General features: G+C 40.8%; 1 protein-coding gene across 2 annotated transcripts in view; it reads right to left on the bottom strand.

The window, feature by feature from the left end:
- The window catches only part of LOC147199238 (uncharacterized), a 96558-nt gene that overhangs the window by 31893 nt on the left and 43327 nt on the right, over positions 1-21338 (bottom strand). For both annotated transcript variants that reach the window (XM_086122707.1, XM_086122708.1), the window contains 11 exons: positions 17487-17531; positions 9257-9319; positions 9138-9182; positions 7449-7481; positions 4454-4492; positions 4300-4341; positions 4036-4080; positions 3356-3409; positions 2838-2882; positions 1251-1316; positions 207-248 (listed from right to left, as the gene is read on the bottom strand). In XM_086122707.1, the coding sequence (XP_085978833.1) occupies positions 207-248; positions 1251-1316; positions 2838-2882; positions 3356-3409; positions 4036-4080; positions 4300-4341; positions 4454-4492; positions 7449-7481; positions 9138-9182; positions 9257-9319; positions 17487-17531 (519 nt within the window). The remainder of the gene's footprint in view (positions 1-206; positions 249-1250; positions 1317-2837; positions 2883-3355; positions 3410-4035; positions 4081-4299; positions 4342-4453; positions 4493-7448; positions 7482-9137; positions 9183-9256; positions 9320-17486; positions 17532-21338) is intronic.

Genomic DNA, 21338 nt, shown 5'->3' with positions numbered 1-21338 from the left:
ATTTTGTTACCCTTACAAGTAATAATGCGATAATGCAATTAAACATTTTTATGATTTCACTGTCATAACGGCCCTCCGGGGAAGACGTCACTCAGAAGTGGCCCGCGACAAAAATGAGTTTAACACCCCTGATCTACAGGATGAACAGATGGATGCGGATTCTGGATGAATGGTGTCTGTGATTATCTAAAGTGTCGGTGCTTTACCTTGGGGCCACGGGTTCCTCTGGACAAAGACAGCCGATCACCCTGCATGTCAACATGAAAGACAAATCTGAAACAAAACCCTCCACAGTGCAAACAGTCTGAAAAGTGACACAAACTCATGTTAAGTACTGTTTGCAATCTGTACCAAAGTATACTGTAGATTGGCAAAAACAAACATCTTATCTATTATTGTTCTTTTACTTTAGAGTACAATGATGACATTGATGACTGCGGTTTAACACGCCCCGCAATCCATGTTGTAGATTCGCTTCAAAATGGTGGATTGGGATTAACAATGACACCATTTCCAGGAGAACATCATTACTATCCAATCATAAAAGTGAGCAAAGAAAGACAGACCACCATCGTTCATTTACGGGCAAAAATCAATTGAGCGACAGTTATTTGAAGAGGCCTGCCTCATTAAAGACACGCACTGAGTTCATTTTATCGCTTTTATGGTCGTCTTAAATAACAAAGATCATAAAACGTGTGGAAAAATATCTATGTTCCCTCAGAGACACTTTCCAGCAATGACATTCGCAAAAGGACCTCCACCCCCAAAGACGGCGTCTTATTTCGCGCACGTATCACTTCAGAAACATGAAAGATGTATGAACACTTCAGCCTGCACTAATTCCTGCCGTTATTTTTCTGCTTGATGAGCTCGCTTGAGGGTGAATGTTGTTCCCAAGAAAACAAACAAGAACCTTCAAAGCTATGAAGTCGATGGAGGACCGTGTCACCTGTTTGATCAAGCTGTAATGAACATTTTTATATGCACAGGCAGGTCCGTAAAACGCAATGCGTCAACAGCCCTCATCTTGACATAGGTAGAAGAAATTACAACCTGGGGTGAGGTTATCCAAAATGTGATTATTTAACGACTTGCGTCATGATAATCACGTTTTCCAGGAGGGCTACTTTTCCTTATCTGCTGCTGAGTCACAAGCTATGCTTGATGATGCCGTTTGTTTTGACCTCTTTCTACTTCTCTTTTTACCTCATTCAGGACACGGAACAGATAAACGTGACTACACATACCACATATCCAGGCTCGCCCTTAGGTCCCGGAGGTCCTTGAAGCCCCGTCACTTGTCCCAAGTCCCCCTACAGAAAGAGTCATGAGTCATGCAATGCCAGACTATCTAATTTGTGGACTCATCCTGTTTATTGTGATAATTTTGAAAGAACAAACTTTGTCCTCGGTGACTTCTCAAACCCCTCATAATAGCATTAAATGGCCACTTTTGTTTGAAAGTTGATGCCTGCATGAGAAACAACGTTTTTGGTTCCTGTCTGAAGTAATTTATTGCAATCCTTTCATGGATGCAACTAATCCCAGTAATGGTGACAACTTGCTTTCTTTTCCAAAATCGAAATGACAGCTGTCAAATGTAAGGAAAGCAACAAAGGCGGAGAGGCACGGCAAGTGTTTTTACAGTGAACAGTGGGACAGCATGGTAAACTTAGTTTCACTTGCAACTTTATGTTCAATTCTGTCACTGTCTGTAGGGGAGGGAAATGCGACTGGTAGAGCCATGACGAAAACAATCAGCATCCATGAAGTAAAAAAATATCACGAGGAAGGTGAACATTTTCTACCCAGTGTGGCTGAGTATAAGCAATTTGCAATGATGAGGGGGGCCAAAATATCCCCAGGGAGATGTGAAATACTCGTTGCCAGTTGTACAACGTAGCTCTCATTCCCCCACTTAATGAAAAAAATAAAATAAAATCACCACTTAAAAACTGCCTTTTATTTTTACTTGGGTTTTCTTTGTCTGATGTTTACATTTGTTTGTTGATGTCAAGTGGGGAAACTATGGAAAAAAAACCCCAAAATATTTGACAAAGCTTTTTCATGGCACTCTAAATTACACACAACCCGAGCAAGTTCATCTGTCTCAATATGACAAGAAGGAAAATATTTAAGCTTCCTGCAAAAAGGGCATGCCTTGCCAGAGTAGATGGAAGCACCTATGCAGCCTTACAAAGATGCACTTTTTTAAGCACACTTGACATTCTCTCTGCAGCCACATACTTTAATGGCTTTATGTGCATATATTTGATTTCCATCCGAATCTACTCTTGAAATTAATGTTTGTTTTTGTCGTGGCTCTCATATGAATACATAATCACACCTGTCTCTGGCATTAGTTTGCATTAGTGGAGGTGACAAATGGAGGGTTTTCAATCTGAGCGGACGGAGGAAGCTTAAGTACTTGGAATTAGATTTATTTCTCTGCCCTGGAGTTTGACAGAATGACTGTGTCGGAGGTAGGAGGCAGGAGTGGGGGTAGGGGGAGGGGGGTCGCGTGTAAAGCGTCATTTATTTTGACAAGCGACACACCTCATCAAACTCGCGTGTCAAGGCGCACACTGTTGCACTTTGTCACTTTCGATCGAGTGTTTGGAACAAATCCTGCTGTAAGAGGGGTTCGTGTAAAATTGTGGGGTAGTCGAGGGCATCAAATGGAGGCAAACAAAGTTTTGGCCTGATTGACGATGGCATGAAAGGCATGCGAGTCATCAGGAAGATGCCTCGTATGTTGAACTGCTCATAAAAACATCACAAAATCTCCCTTTTTTTTTTCTTTGAGGTGAGAACTTGATTGAATGATTTCCTACCTTCTCTCCTTTTAGGCCATCTTTCCCAGGCACCCCTGGCAAGCCCTGTAAACAAAAATGAGGACAAAAAAGACATCTATCGGCAGACCTTCATCTCACACACCTTCATCTCCACAGCTTCCTCCTCCTCCTCACTGCTTCAGCACACTGTCACATTCCAACATAATTTCCTTTCGACAGGATTTATAAAACGTCTCTTTTTGCCCTCCCTGCTTTTCAAGAAAGACAGATGCTCATTATCAAAGCAGGTGCAGCAAACAGATTGCACTTTTGTTTTTTTTTTTGCGCACAAAGCGCAGACATTTTCTTCTTTCTGCTAATTAATTATTAAATTTGCTGACTGACTGCTTTAGTAAAAAAAAAAAAAAAAAAAAAGACTGGACTCGTCCCTCTGACATCCTGTTTATCGCGGTATTCATCAATTGATCTCAGGCTCAGTCTGGCGAACTGCGTTGGAAAGCCAAGGTGACAGATAAGGCGACAGGGCTTGACATTAACTCTGTTGCAGGTATACTTACAGGCTCTCCTGGGGGTCCGGGGAGTCCAGTTGGTCCAGATGGACCATGCTTGCCCTGACAGAACAAAATGTATATTAAAAAAAAAGTTTTTTTGTTCTCCCTCTATTCATGTAACTGGTATTCTGTTGATTTTAATGTCCCAGCTAGCAGCAAGCATTTGCAGGATGTACTGCTCTTTAATGCCTTTGAAAATAATTAAAATAATAGATAAATACATAATAAATAAAGAATGACAATCAAAGTTGTGATCCTGTCTGTATACCAGGAAAAAACATCCGATGTGTTATTCTCGATGAATGGAGCGTTAATGCATGTTTCTTTTCAACTCTTTTCACCTCAGCTCACCTCCTAAAATGATGTCAATTCAAATTTGCTTAAAGTTCTCCGAGCAGTTCACTTAATCTCTGAAATGTGAATACACAGGTTCGCATTTTCCTACACTGCCAATGCATTACTCCATCATCCTCATCAGACATAAAGGGGACCAATAAGAGAACTGAATCATCACTCCTTCAGCACACCGTCGGGTTCCAAGATAATTTCCGTTCGACAGGATTTATAGAATGTCTCTTTTTGCCCTCCTTGCTTTTCAAGAAAGACAGATGCTAGTAAGTGTAAAAAATAAATAAATAAATAAATAACTACTGTCAGTGAATAAATAATTTAAACGCCAGACTCACCTCGGGACCTTGATCTCCTTTTTGTCCTTGCAGCCCAATGTTTCCCTGTGAAATCACCCAAAAGGATGAGAATGGTGTAAAAATAAAGTCCATTACCTTGTAACTTTTGTTGAAAACTAAAGGTTTCCCAATATTTGTGGCCCATGATGTCACATTTCAACATCTTCATTGTGTTGAATCCCTGTAGCCCTCGAGTTCACAACATACCGTATTTTTTTATTTGAGAAAATTACTTTTGTCAAAAAGATGTTGAACAATGCTTACCCCGTCTCCTTTTTCTCCTTTCTGCATATTTATCATTTGATCCTTTCGCACACAGGATGAAATAAAGCAGTTCAAAATGTGACTCAGCAAAAAATATATCATTCTCCCGTATTTGCGAATCACCAGTGGTTCATGATACAATGGAGTTGCTTACGGTTCCAGAGAAGGGCTTCAACCCATGAGCTGTCATCACCTAATCAGAATGAAAAATAAAACATAGTCATCTTAAAAGAATCTGCCTATAATTTTATGATGCATGAATACGTTCGAGGCATGTCATGTATACTTTATAAATACACTCAATGGCTACGAGTGCATCCCTAACTAATCCATTAAGAGCCAACACATACACAGTGACAATTTTGATCCCCTCACAAAGGAAACCAAAGCATGAGAAACATCTCTCAGCTTGCAATACAGCTCAATATGACATAATCGTCAATAATGAGGTTGATATTTAACATCCAAAATACACAAAAGATTATTATAGTTATTGTCTGTAATGTGTCTAAAATTCCAGTCACTCATTTTTCATCTTCCTCTCATAACCTTGCTCCAAACAAGTTCAATCTGCACAAAAGGTAACTTTGATGCCACTGTCAATCACAAGGCCACAAGTTCTCTAGCTCCTTGACCGCACTGTAATGAGTTTCTGTAAATTTACAGTGACTTTATAACAGTCTCTTGCTGTTTTTGTTTTTCATAAAATACGTAAAATACGGTTAAATATTCTTCCATAGCCTGTAAACTAACAGTTAAATAAGTCAGCAAAAAACAACGGTCGATAACTGTAATTCAACAGTATAAAATGCATCCCATTTCATTGCCGATCACAAGACTCAACTAGATTTGCGGATATTCTGAACTAAATGTAAAGCCCAGCAGGGCGGCTGTGGCTCTGGAGGTGGGGCGGGCTGTCCAGTAACCACAAATCTCGCTGTTCAAATCTCGCTCTGTCCGAGTCATGTGTCAGTGTGTCCTTGGGCAAGACATGTTAATGTACAAGTGTAATAATAATGTATCCATTGTGGACAATTTCAATGTGTTACAGAAAAGCAGCAGACAAAGCTGACACATTTCTATTCTTATTAAATATCAGATTTCACATCTACACAGGCATGTACCATATAAATACGAAAACACACTTATCCTACGATCATGTACAGTAATCCAAAATACAGTAGTATACTGATGAAAAAAATAACAGTAGCTACGGTATAGAATGAACACACCACGTTATCTGATGCTAAATGCTGTAATTCAAAATACAGTTGTAGATTTACAATAAATTTCAGTAGGTGCATTGTAAAATAACATTAAATTACAGGCGTCCTTGCTGCCATTGTGTTACAGTTAATCGATTCATAGGCTTTAAGATGAATCATGCACATATATACGAATGCCAGTTTTGTGCATGTGATTTTGATGCAGGCATTCATTTCATGGCAGATAAAACCAACTTAAACGCCTTCTGTCCTCCTCTGTCGCACGTTTCCTGCCCACATTATACGATATAATAAGTGAGTCGATGTCCAGTGATTTAAGCATCATACTTAATGAAGTGAGAAACAAAGTAAGCGAAAGCCGCATCCAGGAGGAAATGCAAGTGTCCTTAAATCTTGAATTCAATCTTAAATGAGACAGCTTTGCCGATGTTTTTTGCATGTCGCGCTCTGAATTGACGTGTTTGTGCAGGTGCATCAGCACAATGTGTGCTTATGAGCCTTTTGAGACAATTATAGTCATGAAGTAATGTTTAACTACATTTTTTTTCCATCTGGATCGATAGGACGCTGAAACAGATACCGGATCATCTGCTGTCTCAAAGGGTCGTCCGCAGCGTCCATCAAAATCCAACATGCAGTCACTTGTCTCATTTTCTCACTTTAGACACTAATCAATGTCTCAGCGCCATCAACATGCAGCATCGTTGTCAATTTCGCACATGAGCGGTGAACTCCGGCATGCCAGTATTTACTCAACAGAGCTTAGGATGCCAGCTTTAGTTGAAGGCATTACAAAGCTCCACTGTAAAGTGAGGCTGGCAGCTGTAAAAAAAAAAAAAAGAAAAAAGTCTGAGCTCAAAAGCCTGTTTTGCCACGTTAAGGCCATCGGGGAGAATGATGCAGTGTGCACTGTTAAAACCACTGCACCTCCCTGCCACTAATACACAGAGACACAAGAAGGTTTATGGAGGGAGGGTAATGATCTGAACCCCAGCTTCTGCTGTGTAAGGGAAATCGATGCTTAACTGCCAAAATTATCTGCCACAGGAAGGCAGAGAGCACAGACAGAGACTGGTACTAAATGTTCAAACAGCCTCATTTATCAAATGACTAATGTTTTCTTCTCTTGCGTGTGCTGCTGAATACATCTGCAATATCCTGGGTGGCCCACAGCTCACTACACAACATTGAACACGATGGAGACTTTCAGTTTTGACCGAGAGGAACAATTCTCTCTTCCACTGAAGTGAAATTTTAAGTAAAGAGACAAGTGCACAGTTCTCAGTGGGTTGGAAAGAATTTAAAACCACCCAGAATAAAAAAAATAATAAAAATAAACTCCACCTGTGCTTGGAACGTTAAAACACATCAAAACAATGAACGGATTCATACATTCATGCATTTATTTACGTCCATATGTATTATCAACTGTTCTGCAAACCACTCAGCTAAGCAGAGTTTGGTTTTCTTTGCACCTCCACTTTGAACGTATATCCGAGAAAAAAAAACTGCAGCAACCTTTTCCACACTTTGAAACTGAATTCTGAAGTTTTGCAAACTGCCTACATGTCAGTCATAATTGAAATACATCACATGACACCCTGCAGAGAGATCAATGTGGGGAAAAGTGAGCTTGGTTCATGATCAACCTGGCCTGCGTGCATGAAACTGAAATTGATGCCAGCTGAGGATGCTGGGAATGAAGAGTAAAACGATGCAGGAGTCCTCTCTGCTTAAACAAGACACATAAGCTCAACACCGCTGGGTGGCAAGGGTCAGCAATTCACAAACCATTATGCATTCAAAAGTACTGTAACTTGTCTTATTGTGTGTTGTACAGTGTGAAGCTAATACATTAATTTGCTTGTCACTCATGATAATAAACAAAGACTTTAAAACACATAAAAATATACGTTTACTTACAGGACCAGGAGGACCAGGGGGGCCAACATCACCCTAAAAGAATCAAACACAACGACGAATAGCTACAGTATCAGTTAGTAAAAAAAAAACAACCCCTTATTAGCATATGCTAAGGCCATATAGTTTGCGCTTGATAATGCGCCATATATTTTCAATGGGGGGCAGGTCTGGACTGCTGGCAGGCCAGTCGTGTACTTGCACTTTTTTTTACCACAAAGTCACCTGGTTTCAACACATGAAGAATATGGCTTAGCAGTGGTTTGCTGAAATGAGCAGAAATGTCCCCGAAAAAGATGGCGTATATGTTGCTCCAAAACCTGTAGGTACATTTCAGTGATAATGGTGCCTTCACAGATATGCAAACGTGTAAATATAAGTCTGTAAAGCATTGACTGTATTCTACTTTTATGTACATTTTACATAACATTCCAACTTCACTGGAATCGGGCTTTGTACTTTCTAGGTTATATGTTACCAATGACATCACGCAGATACATCAATATCTTTTTAAGGAACAACACAGGAGGCAGAGCGAAATGGAAAATAAAGTGGAAGTCAAGTGATATGAGGTGAGTGCCACAAAAACATTCATCACTGGTTTTCATGTCATGCACACAGTAGTCCCTGTAGTTATTGTGGCATCCTTAAAGCACATACAACCTTTTGTAATGGCCGTGTTGGGAGCCCTAACTGTGATGCATGGCTGTTGGGAGCCTACCTTCTCCCATTCGTCATTTATAAGCTATTACTTTCATGCTTTCACAACACAGCAACAATCTATCTATCTATATTTAGCATGGACAACATATAAATAACTCAAAACCACGCAGAGAATTCATTCACCGCCAAGCTACCACAATCTTCTAAATTTGAAAGTGTTAAGACAGCAAAGCTTTATAGGCTTTTAAAGCACATTTGGATTGGGATCAAATGCAAATGATAGAGAGGGAGCCAATTTATATATTTTTTAAGAACGTTGAAAGCCAGGAAACATAAAGTCGAATGGGACATCCCCAGAAAAAAGGGTTGTGGTTTTTTTTCCACACACACAGCCACACGCGCACACACGCACACGCACACACACACACACGAACCTACTGTATTTCATTCTTGTATTATTAATGAATTTTACCTTCCTTCACACCAACAGCCTGCTAAACATTGCTTGTGTATTTACCAAACTTATTCTAGTACAGCGTTGTTCTTAAATGCCACACAATAAACATTCAAGTACTGATTCAATGAGCTGCATTTTCCATTTGACAGTTTCTATTCACAGTACAGCATATTGGAATTTTGGTCACTACAGCAAATATAACTGCTGGTTCTTTTGTCTACCCAGTGTGAACATGAATAAGCCTTTACGGTGCGGATCGGAAATATTACTTTGTGACAAAAACAAGTATGGGTGGCAACACATTGGATTGACCTATCCACATTTCACTGTAAAATAAGTGAAAAATAAAAAAGGTACAAGTTCCCTGCTGCTAATTTGTGTTGTGTTGCATAGTCCTGCTGAGAGTGGGAGAAAAATGGAACAGAGCTGCCAATTCATTAGTTGTTGATGACTGACATTCAGATATCCTTGCAGTCCAAACAGACCAATAATAACTCACACACTCGCAGGCACGGTGACAGCAGAAACAAACAGAGAGTAGCGTCATGTATTGGCACTTGACATTGACTCACTTTCTGTCCTTTCATCCCTTCGGCCCCCTGGGCACCTGGCTGACCCTGTGGGAGGAGGTGTTGCTCAATGACTCAATGGCACGGCAGTATTTAAAATGTTGCTGCGACAAAATACCTACAGGGTCTCCTCTATCTCCTTTTGCCCACTTTTCTTCCGAGATGCCAGGCTCGCCCTTCTCTCCCTGCATGTGAAAAGAACAGATTGTTCCCACTCACTGAGAGGAAAAGAGTGGGCACAAAGACACATAAACACAAAAATCACAGCGAAACATCACGCGAGGACAGATGCAGTGAATAAGGTGTCAGAAAAACAAAACGCCTGAATCCAAATACAGTGCATTCAAATGATCATTTAAAATGGAAACGGTGCGAGAATCTAAGATGGTGGAAAACATCTGCCCCTATTGCATTGCAGCACTTTTTCATGTTTCATTCCGCCGTCTTCCAATAGATGGCACTTAATGATTGCTGGTGAGCCGTCCTCGGTGCATTTTAATAAGATTTCTTTCACTGTCACTTATGTGAGGAAAATGTCAAAGTAAACAGCAAGTGTACCTTCACATTGGCGATGATGCACAGGGAATGATAAGTAAGATACATCTGTGATAGAAATATAAACAGGGAAAACTTTTGGGTCTCTGAGGGGGATTGCCTCTCATCTTACTTTTATGCATTTTTACACCATTTTTGACCTGGTATTTTATAAACTTGCAAACACCCTTGGATCAGAGAGATTCATCAGCAACTTTTTTTTTTCATTGTGGGTATGGTGAGACACTACCAAGAAACAGCTCAGATGCGACAAAGTATCTATACATAAACTAAAACAAAAGAACATCTGAGAGAGGTGAAAACATATTTCTGAACTGCATAGATGTACCTGGCCAAAGTTAAAGTTATGCTTCAACCTTCCCCAGATTATTTTGACAACAGCCGCTGTGATAGTTTTCTTCTAATGAGTTATAGCCTCTGTTTCCTCTGTTTTTTTTTAAATTAAATCAGCAGTCTGTTCCTGCATATGAACAGATGGATTGTCATATTACAATTTTAGGAAAGGTGAAGTCACTGTGTGAAGACTGGACTAATTGAATTTGGTGAAGCTTTATTAACCATATGTGCCCCCCCCCCCGCCCCGCTTTTCACTCTTAACTTGCCTAATCACTTTACTGATGATGTCAATCCATCTCAAGAAGCAAAGTATAGGATAAATGCATTGTATTAGAGGTCATTGTTAGCGGGACTCCGTTAAGGATTCATGACTCAGATGCTATTCTATCCAAATATGATTATTAGTCCAATTTGAGGGTTGGGGAATGGGGGGGGGGGAATTAATAATTTTCTTTTTTATCATTCGGGTAGCATGCAAACATGAAAAATGTGGACTAGTCATGATCCAATCAAATAATTTGTTCAGAGCAGTTTTACGAGTGGAGTAGGACAAATGTTGAGGAGAGAAGTCCATGAAACAAAGTTGATGGTAAAAAGATAATAGTGTACTTAAAACTAAAAAAATAAAGTGTTGCAGCGGTATGGTAATTACAAGTTTAGATTACAGGTTTGAATAATTTTCACAACTACAATTAATCAAGAAAGTCAAATTGTTCACACCATTGTTTCTTCGAATCTTTAATATTTGTGAAATTCAGTTTATGTTCCTTTGCATAGGAAATTAAAAACTGTTTCAAAGGTCAGACTTGAATGCGAATTTTAAATTGCATCTGGAAAATGTGAAAAAAAACTGCCATGCAGTTCAGTCTCTTGTGAGAGGAACATTTGCAAACAGATTAATTTAGCATGCACAATGTAATCTATCAAAAATTGGACGAATTGCGATGCCCTGATTTTGTATCTTTCAATACTGCGTCTGAAAGGCAAGTTCAAACGGTACCATTCTATGTAGCCATGGATCTTTTCGTGATAGTGAAATCCACAAAATGAAAAATTTGTCAGGACATATTCTATGTGCAGCAAAAACATTTTGGAGCCTGTGAATGATCTAAGGGCTGGTTCAAAGGCATTCAAAAGAAGTCGTCATGCCATATCAGCTTTGACAAAACTTCTTTCAACGATGCAATCCCTTGAGTCTGGGTCTTTTTGTTGCAAGCAATTTTACAAGTGCGTTGTACTAAATTTTTACAATAATTCATATTTATAGCACTTTTCTAGACACTCAGCGACTTTTGTTCATCCGTCCATCCATTTTCTGTTCCGCTTTATCCTCACATGGGTCGCGGGGATGCTGGAGCCTATCCCAGGCGTCTTCAGGCAGCAGGCGGCGGATACCCTGAACCGGTTGCCAGCCAATTGCAGGGTAGACACAGACAAACAACCATCCGCGCTCACACTCACACCTCGGGACAATTTAGAGCGTTCAACCAGCCTGCCATGTGTGTTTGTGGAATGTGGGAGGAAACCAGAGTACCCGCAGAAAACCCACGCAGGCCCGGGGAGAACATGCAAACTCCACACAGGGAGGCCCGAGCTGGAACTGAACCCGGTACCTCTGCACTGTGAGGTCGACGCGCTAACCACTGGACCTAGAGACTTGTAAAACAGAAATAAGTAAAATAGTAAGGAGGGTGGGGGTCCGGTGCCAATGTCACGATCACACTACAGAGACAGGATGCTGTCCTGCAGAGCACATTTGTAGTTTCCAGCAGGAGCTTCTGTGGACACAGCGGGGTCGGCCTTTTAAAGACAATGTTATGCGGAATGGGCATATACAGTACATCCAATTTGTAAGCATTCCAGGTGAGGTATGATGAACAAAACATGGCTTTTATGCAGTTGCACAATAGATTTATGTAACTTAGTTGGTTAGGACAAAAATATTTATGACTGAAATGTCATGCACGACATCAGTGGTTACTCACAATAACATTTCTTTCCAAGTTTAGTGTTACACATACGCATATACATACAGTATATACACAGGCACACGTAGTGAGAGAGATAGGCAGAGTTTTGAAAATCGATGTGAAACTCTTTCACTGTGGAAGAGTATTGTCATGGCACAATTTACACGATCAACTTATGACTGGTTGGAAGCGAATAATCGCTCCTCTTTGTTCTCCGTACAATACATAACAAGCGATGTCTGAGACTTGAAACGGGCCCCAATTCAAAAGAGAATCATTTACTCAAAATAACTCTAAAACCTCAATTTGGACATCCCCAGTGCATGTCCAACTGTGAAAGACAATTATTAAAACCAATCATAACCTTTGAACGTAAGTACTTCATTGACTGTTTAAAAAAAAATGTATCAAGCCTGGATATTTTCTCTGCAAATATGGAGCCGTTCTTGTTTCCCAATAACACCATCTGTCTAGATCCACACACTGGCCTTGATTTACTTCTCTTCATTTTAATGAATTCTTTTCAAACAAATATCAAGGATTATAATTAAAAAGGATCCATGTGCAGTGCTCTGTTTGGAACTTGTTTGCCGATTTCTCTCCATATATTTTTGGCTCGGCTTTGGAAGTTGACATAATACCTGAAGACTCATTCATAATTTTTTTTTACAGCCAGAGTTTGATCCACGGTAATTTCCCCCATAGGGACAATTACAGGACTCCAAGGCACTGTAAAAGTCTGGAACTTTTGCAAGGTCAAAACAATTACAGGTGTGTTCCCAAAATGTAAAAATCAAGTGTGCCCTTGGGGCTACCGCCATTCTATTTAGTTAGACCAAGTCAGACGCTCATCATACAGTAGGTGACCCCAATTTTTCCTCCACTTCCGTCCTCTCCTCACCATTTCTCAACTTTCCTTCTCTATTTCCAGTAAGTATAGCAGCCACCTTGCATTTGCCCTCTACCACATTATCTCACTGACAAAACTTTACGGTACCTTTTGAACTGATGTAGTTTTGTCCGACACTACCTGTCCTTGGTGTCCATCTGCTTGACCCTTTTTTGGCTGGATTGCCTTTTATGAATGCTTGTCTGTCAGCAAAAACTCCGGGTGTGATTCCTATGAGCTAACACATCATCTATATGTGCAGCTTTCTTCCAGGGCTTGTGGTTGTCCAGAGATACAGGCGACATGATTCATGTCTTTCCAAAACAAGGTGTGTCTTTGTAAGTGTGTTTTTTTGGTGATTTTAAAAATTCACACCGTGGGGTGTGTGCAAGCAGCATAAACATGCTGCAGTAGTCTTTCTATGCTTCGTCCAATCACGATGTACAAAGTTGGCCAGTGAGAAGGAATGAGAGGGCAAATCCTGATGGTGCGCTATTATTGCCGCCCAAGAAACCTTCACCTATTACTATTAGTGACTCTCCCTATCATGTTTGATTGTATAAATTGCATTCGATTCCATTAAGTACCTGGTTAGATTGTCATGTTATTCTCCTGATGTAAAAGATTGTCATCCACAATGCATGAAAAAAGTAAAGATGGGTGTGATGATTTTATAAAATGACACATGCACATATTGCTTGGGTTAAACAAGCAGTAAAAGTAAGAGCAGGAATTGCCGCGTTGATAAATTCCCATCAAAGGCATTTGTCAGTCAGAGCTGGACAGGAAATGACGTCAGCTTTAACGGTAACTGTGACTACTGGCTGTGGGTCGCAAAATTCAGCAGCCAATGGTGGATTCTCCGGGTGTATTGCACGAAGGCCATCTGCGCAAGTCAAACATGTCACGATTAAGTCAGCTGCGTACTTTTGGGGCAGTGCAGATTCTCCCATCGACTGCTCCTTCATGAAATGTAAGCGCTCTGGGTGGAGACAGAAGACATCAGGGTGCGATGCTGACAACATCTGTCAGTGCACACATTCTACTGATGACTTAAGCGTCTTTTGTCCTCCTGGAATAAAATCGAGCGCCTCTCAAAGGCAAAACATCAGATTGCATGTTTTGAGTCATTTCACAGCCGCTGACAGTGAGTGATGACTGTCACTTTTGCATGCTGACCAATGTGTCCTCTAATTTTCCATGTGTCTGAGCATTCATTGGGCCATGGTGAGCAACATCACACATGCACATGGTCAGTATCAAACATCCATTTACATACATACCAAACCAATATTGCACCTGTCCAAAACCTGAGATCATAATACGTTCCATCAAATGTCACCAACATGATGGCCCATTATTTTATAAGAATGTTGTTGGGAAAAAAAACCCACGTTCTCTGGATTGCCCCCTCCTGGGGTTATAGTGGAACCAGGTTATAGTGACATAATTCCCAGTGCACTGTATTGGTTTAAGATCAAAATAAATTCCCGAACATAACACTTGAAATAACTCCACCGAATACACCTCCAGCCGTGCCCTGTCATTTCGAGGCAGATTAAGTGTGTTCTCATGCATACAACTTTCTTGTCAAGGTCAGCCAAATGATACTCCCCCTTCCTCTTGGCAAAGAGTGCAGGAAACGACTCAGAGATGCAACCTGGTACACGGCATGTCAATACGAGAAATCAACAGGGCAGTCAAGAGGTTTGCCTTCTAATTTTCACTCTTGGCTTCATCACAAGTTGGCCGCTGGAGGTGTTGAGCAGGTGCGTGGGTGCTGGCTAAGGAGGCAAAAGGGGCAGCAACAGTACCAGTGGGAGGCCTTGTGAGATCCATGTCTGGGGATGTTTTACACCACATATGTTATGCGCCTCCTGTGAGCTATAGCACCTCTGGGCCTCATGAAAATGATTGCGGAGACTTTGTGAAAAAGTGCTAAACCTAATGACTATGTGTCTCTTTTGAGAGTGAGTGGTGAGTCACGTTGTGTGACACTGCAGGAGGGCTACGTTGGGGCCTACAATGCACAGATAAGCTACACCACACTCAAAGCTGACATTTATGATGAGATATCAGCTTCTCACGATGAATACAAACATGCCTGTCAAATACAAAGGAGGTTTTTCTACTGGTCATTCATACAGTTGACTTAGGGCGACATGTTTGGCATGACATATCTTGATAGCTTTCAACAACTAGTGACCAGACATGCTAAATCATTATATTGAGTATGACTTGTGAGAAATCCTGTTCATGGTCAACAAGAACCTGGAGCCTGCAGCCGTTCGTGTAGAAGGCAAATCACACACTGCTAGCTAGCTGACTACAGGGCAGATATAAGGATACAAGGACACACTACTGCTGACATGCACTGTCATACTATAACTGAGTAGGAACTGAAACTAACACGACCTACACCATCGTCAAGCCTGTGTACAACGCCACTGCCGGGAACTTCTTTGCATAGCATTGATGTCTTGTGAATGCTGGTCTCTAAGCACTCAAACATTTGAAATGACACACACGCGTCAAGTGCAGGTCAGAGCTGGTCTGCCAACAGGAAGTCAGTTCACCGATAAATGCCACATGTCAGTCCTGTGACAGTTTACACTAACTTGACACATTCTCTTTCAATAAAAAAAGGCAAGTAAATAAAGTATTTCACTCCTTTTTACAAGTAAAAACTAAGCGAGACTTTTGTCATGTACTGTCATTTGATTAAATCATTTTCAAGTATCATATTTACTAGGTCAAAAGCTTACCTTGGGTGCTTGAATTATTTACGTCCAAAATGCGGACAGCAGACTGCAATTTTTAGCCGAGGGTTTCATATTTAGAGATTATGATAGAATGCAATTTTCGGGGTCTCTACTAGATTTACACGAAATGGTTCAAGTGAGAACTCAAATAATGTAGTGCACACATAAAAAGGGCAGCCGTTGTAAATCGAACTCGAGCAAATGCACCCATGGTCTAAATATACATCACAATAGGTGCACAGTCCATTAAATCAAGTAAACACATTACTCCAGAATCGGTGGAGCAATGATGAGGTTACCTTATTTCAACTAATGCGTGGAAAAGTCACTCCAGGCCAACACAATGGTATACATGCCTAATATTTATATTATGTATTTTTGTTTGTTTTTACTATGACGTATGAGCACATGTGGGTTGTTTTACGTATTCAGTCAAGATGAGCATAGTAGTGATACTGGGTGCATGTCACTTGAAAATGCATTACTAGGCAGCCCAAAAACTAAACACACTTCATTGCAGTAAGACACACAGCAGTCTATGAATCATCTTTGTGTCTTTATTTATTGTGCTGTGTTTACAGACTCTCCTGTCATGGTGTGACTCTAATATGATATTGAAAAGTACCTGTTCCCCCTCTCAGCTGCCAGCGCTCTCCTGCTGCCAAAGGACAAAACCGAATGACGGCCTTTTGGGTGTTTTGAAAAGATAAATTTGGCCCCGAGAGCCAACTTGGGAAAAACAGGTGAGTCATAAATGTCATTTCAATGGGATGGAGGCAAAGCTGGCACATGCTAAGAGTATTGTCAAGAACTTGCCATTTAGAAATGTCACACCGTCTCCAGCCTTGTCTTTCCTTTCTCTTTCGACTTTGCGTCCTACAACTTTATGAGTTATTAAGGAGGCAAGGCTTACAATGAGTCATGTGGGAGACATTTAACAGCGAGTGGCTCAATTATACAAAAGATAATTGAAGCTATAGAGCATAACAGTGATCGAAGCAGAACGGGATCTCTCTGGATTCTGGTACTCAATAAAGTAAGAAAACCCTTGATCCAGATCAGGAGTGCAATCAGGGCAATAGTGTGTGAAAATAATTGGACACCCAAAGCAGCGGAGCAATATGGCACTCCTGTTTGTCCCGACATCAGAGCAGTTAAGAGTCTGACGAGTAATCTCTTTTTCACGCATCCTATGTTTGGAGCCTCAAGTGTGCGTGTGACGACGCAAACACACAGACAGAAGCTTAAATTGGTTTGGATTGAGAAGGAAAAGATGATAACACAAAAACGCAATGGAGCTTACAGTCACATTTTAGTCTTCTCATTAATACAAGCTTTGTCAAGTGCTCATTTACCTTTTTCTAGCCTTGATTTGAAATATTTCAAAGTTATCATCAAAACAAAGTCCCACAAATCATTGTTTAGTTTATTGTCAAGAGTCTGCATTCCACTCTGTTAGTAAATAGCTATTCATATAACTCATGCCTAAAAATCAATGGGGAATTAACCAAAAGTTGAATGGTAAATGATAACATGGTCAGACTTCAATGCAGTGGGGTTTTTTCCCTTGTCTTTTTTAAAAAGGAATTTTGGATGTAATGTTTGGCTACTATGCTTTTTTTGATGGTGCGTCAGGATTTTCAAAGTAAAGTTGAATTAAATTTGACTCTGAATGGGATAAAAGCCCATGAGCTGTTTGTGATTGGGATTAATCTGCAATTGCTGCTGACATGCATTAAAATACATTATACATGAGAAAAAACACATTTTGTAGATCTGGACATCATGTCTTTAATCGGGTTCTTGTATTTAGTTGTGTAAGTTACTGAGTATCACTCACAGGCTTGCCTTCAGGTCCAGGCTTCCCAGTCTTTCCTCTACGTCCCTAAGGAAGACAAATAAAAGGAGATTGTGATGAGAGAGTGAAGATGAAACAACAGGTGTTACTCTGTACACATGCTGCCAGCAAATAAGGCTTGACAGCAACTCCTGTCACACTCTCTAATTTGCTTTTAATTAACAACAAGAAAACAGCTTAATTGCTGCACCCCGTGTGGCCTGCAACTTTGTTCCCTCCTCTGGTTCACTGTCTTTTCTTCCAGCTGTGCGAGTCCCCCGTGCATCAATCAAAGCAGAGAGCAAATAGAGCAGCGAGCCAGCCAAGCCACAGAGCTGGCCAGTATTGACGAGGAAGGTCAGTGGGAAGTGAACGTTTTACAAAAAGCCTTGAGTCCTTGAAAGTATGTAGGACTTCAAACACTGACGTTTTAATGAGGTGTATTGCTTTCTCAAGCAAATTAAAGTTACCGGAGTAGGATCGAAAGAATGGATGTGAGGGAACGGATTTTGAGTAACACCCTTGTAAGAAGGATCTCAACTGGGAGAGCATCACTGGCTAAGCAGTACTTGCAATTATCAAATAGTGGGGCTGGTGTGACCTGAGGGAACATGCTTATTTTGGCCGTACTAGAATAAAGTGGAATTGCACATTCACAACAGTAGGTGGCAGTGGCGCTCTCATTGTCTGAGTGTCTTTAATTCTAAGGCAAGGCCAGCTATTGACAACTGGTGGCCTGCAACCAAAATCCGAGTGGCACCTTGACTAATCTCCCACCCCAAATTTTTGGGGGGGTGGATTTTTTTTCTTTAACAAACTCGAAATATTTATTTAAAAAAACAAAACAAAACAATGAAAACATGTAGGTGTTAAAACTGTACGACCACTACCTTAGTCCACAAATTTATTGAATGCCCCCACCTAAACTGAATACCTGGGGGCCACCACCTGAGGTTTTTGTTTTAAAATGTGTGCATTGGCTCAATAGAGGTTGGGCCATACGGCGAATGCAATTAACAAAATCAACATGTTTTATCTGTATTACAACTAATTGGGGTTTTGTCATCTTCCTGTATTCCTATGGCTGGGTTGAAGACGACACAAAAAGAATCACAAAGCAATGCGCTGATTCCGTCAATGCTCAATGTATGTTGACTTTGAATAATTGGTTTGCAATTTGCCATGAACGCGTGTGTGACAGCAACAGTGACAAAAGACTAGAATTCGATGAGAGCTGTCAGTTGTACTGCGTAATCATCTGTTTGCATGGGTGTTCATCTTTTTGTGCTATGTAGGTTTATGCACTGTACAGACGGCAGGGACATGTAAACAAAACGAGCAAAGGTGCAGCACGTCAATTTCAATCTAAGTAATAACGGTAATTGGTTTCTGCATATTTCTGTTTTCACGCTGTGTGATGTACCAAATATTTTCCTTGGTGGCAAGGGTAAGCGCTACCTTTTCAATGTGCTCTGATATTAACACAAGTATCAGTATTATTATTAGCAATACACAATATAAACCTGAGAAAGACAGCATTTCATTAAAGGTGGATGTTGATTTTGTGCAATCCACTGACCATGAATAAATGCAAAAATGTAATAAACGCTCGCTTTGCCAAAAGGTCTGACCATCCTGACCTGCGCCACAACCCATTCTCCCAACAACATCACAACAAAAGAAGATTACAAAGTTAAGTAATTTAGCTAATGAATATTTCATATGTGATTATTCCAAGCAGGGCATGAATTATTCAGCTGTTGGAGTCATTTCTTTTAGCTGGCAAAGTGCATACTGACCGTGAGCTTTGCATATTATAATTAAAGTAAATGGTAGACCAGTCACAGTGCTCAACAAATACAGTTTTTTGGGGGGAGTGGGGAGGGGCTAACCTCCATTTAAACAAACAGCCTGAAGATAACATTCTGTTTGTAAATGGTTCAAAAGGTCGGATTTCACATTTGACAAAAATATCCCATATCAGTGCTTCATCTTTCTTCCTTCATCTTCAGAAACACCTTTGGCAGACTATACACTGTATGTGGAACTTCATAACACACAATACACAACGAATGTGTGACAAAAAAAAAAAGAATAAAATGCTGAGCAAAAGAGTTTGCACTTGCACTGAAACATTTTTTTTTTTAAGAATCCTCTCTCGGTTTAATAAGTCAAATTGTTAAAGGGATTCGTGCCTGAGATAACTGAGCTCAAAAGTCAAAGCACGAACGAGATTTTTCCCATCAATTTATGTCACGGTGTCTTTTATTTCAGTGTGGAACTTTCTTTTGTGTGATGGTTATCTCCAACTGTCTGTCATCTTTCAGTGGTTGTCAAACCGCTCCTGTTGGCAGCGTCTGCCACCTGTGTGTGCCGTTTCGAGTCGTAGGTCACCAATTTTCATTTGTTCAGACACTTCATCCTGTCTGTCTTTACCTTTTTGTTATAATTCTTAAATTTCTACCCGTTCCTTAGTCTGTATCACAATTAAAAGATATTGAAAGAATTCAAAACGGCCTCATGCTCCAGTTATCTGCTCCAAATTAAAAAAGAAAAAAAAACAAGAAAAAACCCCCACTCTCTCTCCCATGAGCACAGGTCTGATATTTTTCTGGCGAAGCGTGTAGCCTCAATGCCAGAGTGCACATAAGTGTCAGAGGTGAAAAACAGTCCAAAGCTGTCTCTAGGCATCTGGCATAAGCGCCACACTGGAAGAGGATTTTTTTGCTGCAGAAAATAAAAGAATGTGGGATGACATTAAAAAAAGATGAGAGAGAAAAACCTTGCTTCATGTACCAGAATCTTTGCAATTATGAGGGGATTGTTAAATGACAAAAGCTTTGCATTCCATCAACGCAACGCTACCCAATGTTTGCAGAAATGTTTTAATAATACAAGTTGTCAACATGGGCGGCCCGGTAGTCGAGTGGTTAGCACGTCGACTTCACAGTGCAGAGGTACCGGGTTCGAGTCCAGCTCCGGCCTCCCTGTGTGGAGTTTGCATGTTCTCCCCGTGCTTGCGTGGGTTTTCTCCGGGTCCTCCGGTTTCCTCCCACATTCCAAAAACATGCATGGCAGGCTGATTGAACACTCCAAATTGTCCCTAGGTGTGGGTGTGAGCGCGAATGGTTGTTCGTTTCTGTGTGCCCTGCAATTGGCTGGCAACTGATTCAGGGTGTCCCCCGCCTACTGCCCGAAGACGGCTGGGATAGGCTCCAGCACCCCCCGCAACCCTAGTGAGGATAAAAGCGGTTCGGAAAATGAATGAATGAAAGTTGTCAACATGACGGTAATTGTAATTTAAATACCTCAAGAATAGAACACAAAGTGAGTCCACATGGTCTGAATCCTTCCTCTCAGCAAAGTAAACTTTAATTTACCAAATTTCAAACTCAGTCCCCACCCTGCGCATACACCATCGCAGTTGTATTCCTCTCATCTGGGCCTCTCTCTCCGGTTTTCTTGTCATCTTTCCATCTTCTTTCTCCTCACACGCCTTGTTTCTTACGCAGCCAACTTCCAGTGCCTGTCGGATCACCGTAGCAATCTCTGTTGCTATGCAACAGTCGGTGTCCAATAAATTTGACAACATCCTTGTGCTTGATTATTATTTAAGCGCCACAGTGTGAAGCCTTCCTTCAGGTCAGAGCAGTAGATTAGAATGAGGGAGGCAAAGGGGGAGAAATAAGGGGTGAGAGAGAGAAGGGCAAAGGAGATGGGATTGTGGAGGAGTGGAATTGAGGGAAGATCAGGTAAAAGAGGAACCAGCTTCTTGAGTAAATTGAATATAGGCACAGAGCCACGTGTATTCATCAGACCCCCTCTAAAAACCAGCATCCCGTAAAAAGTAATATG

Source organism: Hippocampus guttulatus, chromosome 10 (genome assembly GCF_054856545.1).
Source record: "Hippocampus guttulatus isolate MCC_2025c chromosome 10, RoL_Hgut_1.0, whole genome shotgun sequence".
Classification (NCBI taxonomy): Eukaryota; Metazoa; Chordata; class Actinopteri; order Syngnathiformes; family Syngnathidae; genus Hippocampus; species Hippocampus guttulatus.
Note: the sequence above shows the minus strand (reverse complement) of the source record. Positions and strands in the feature narration are given on the sequence as shown.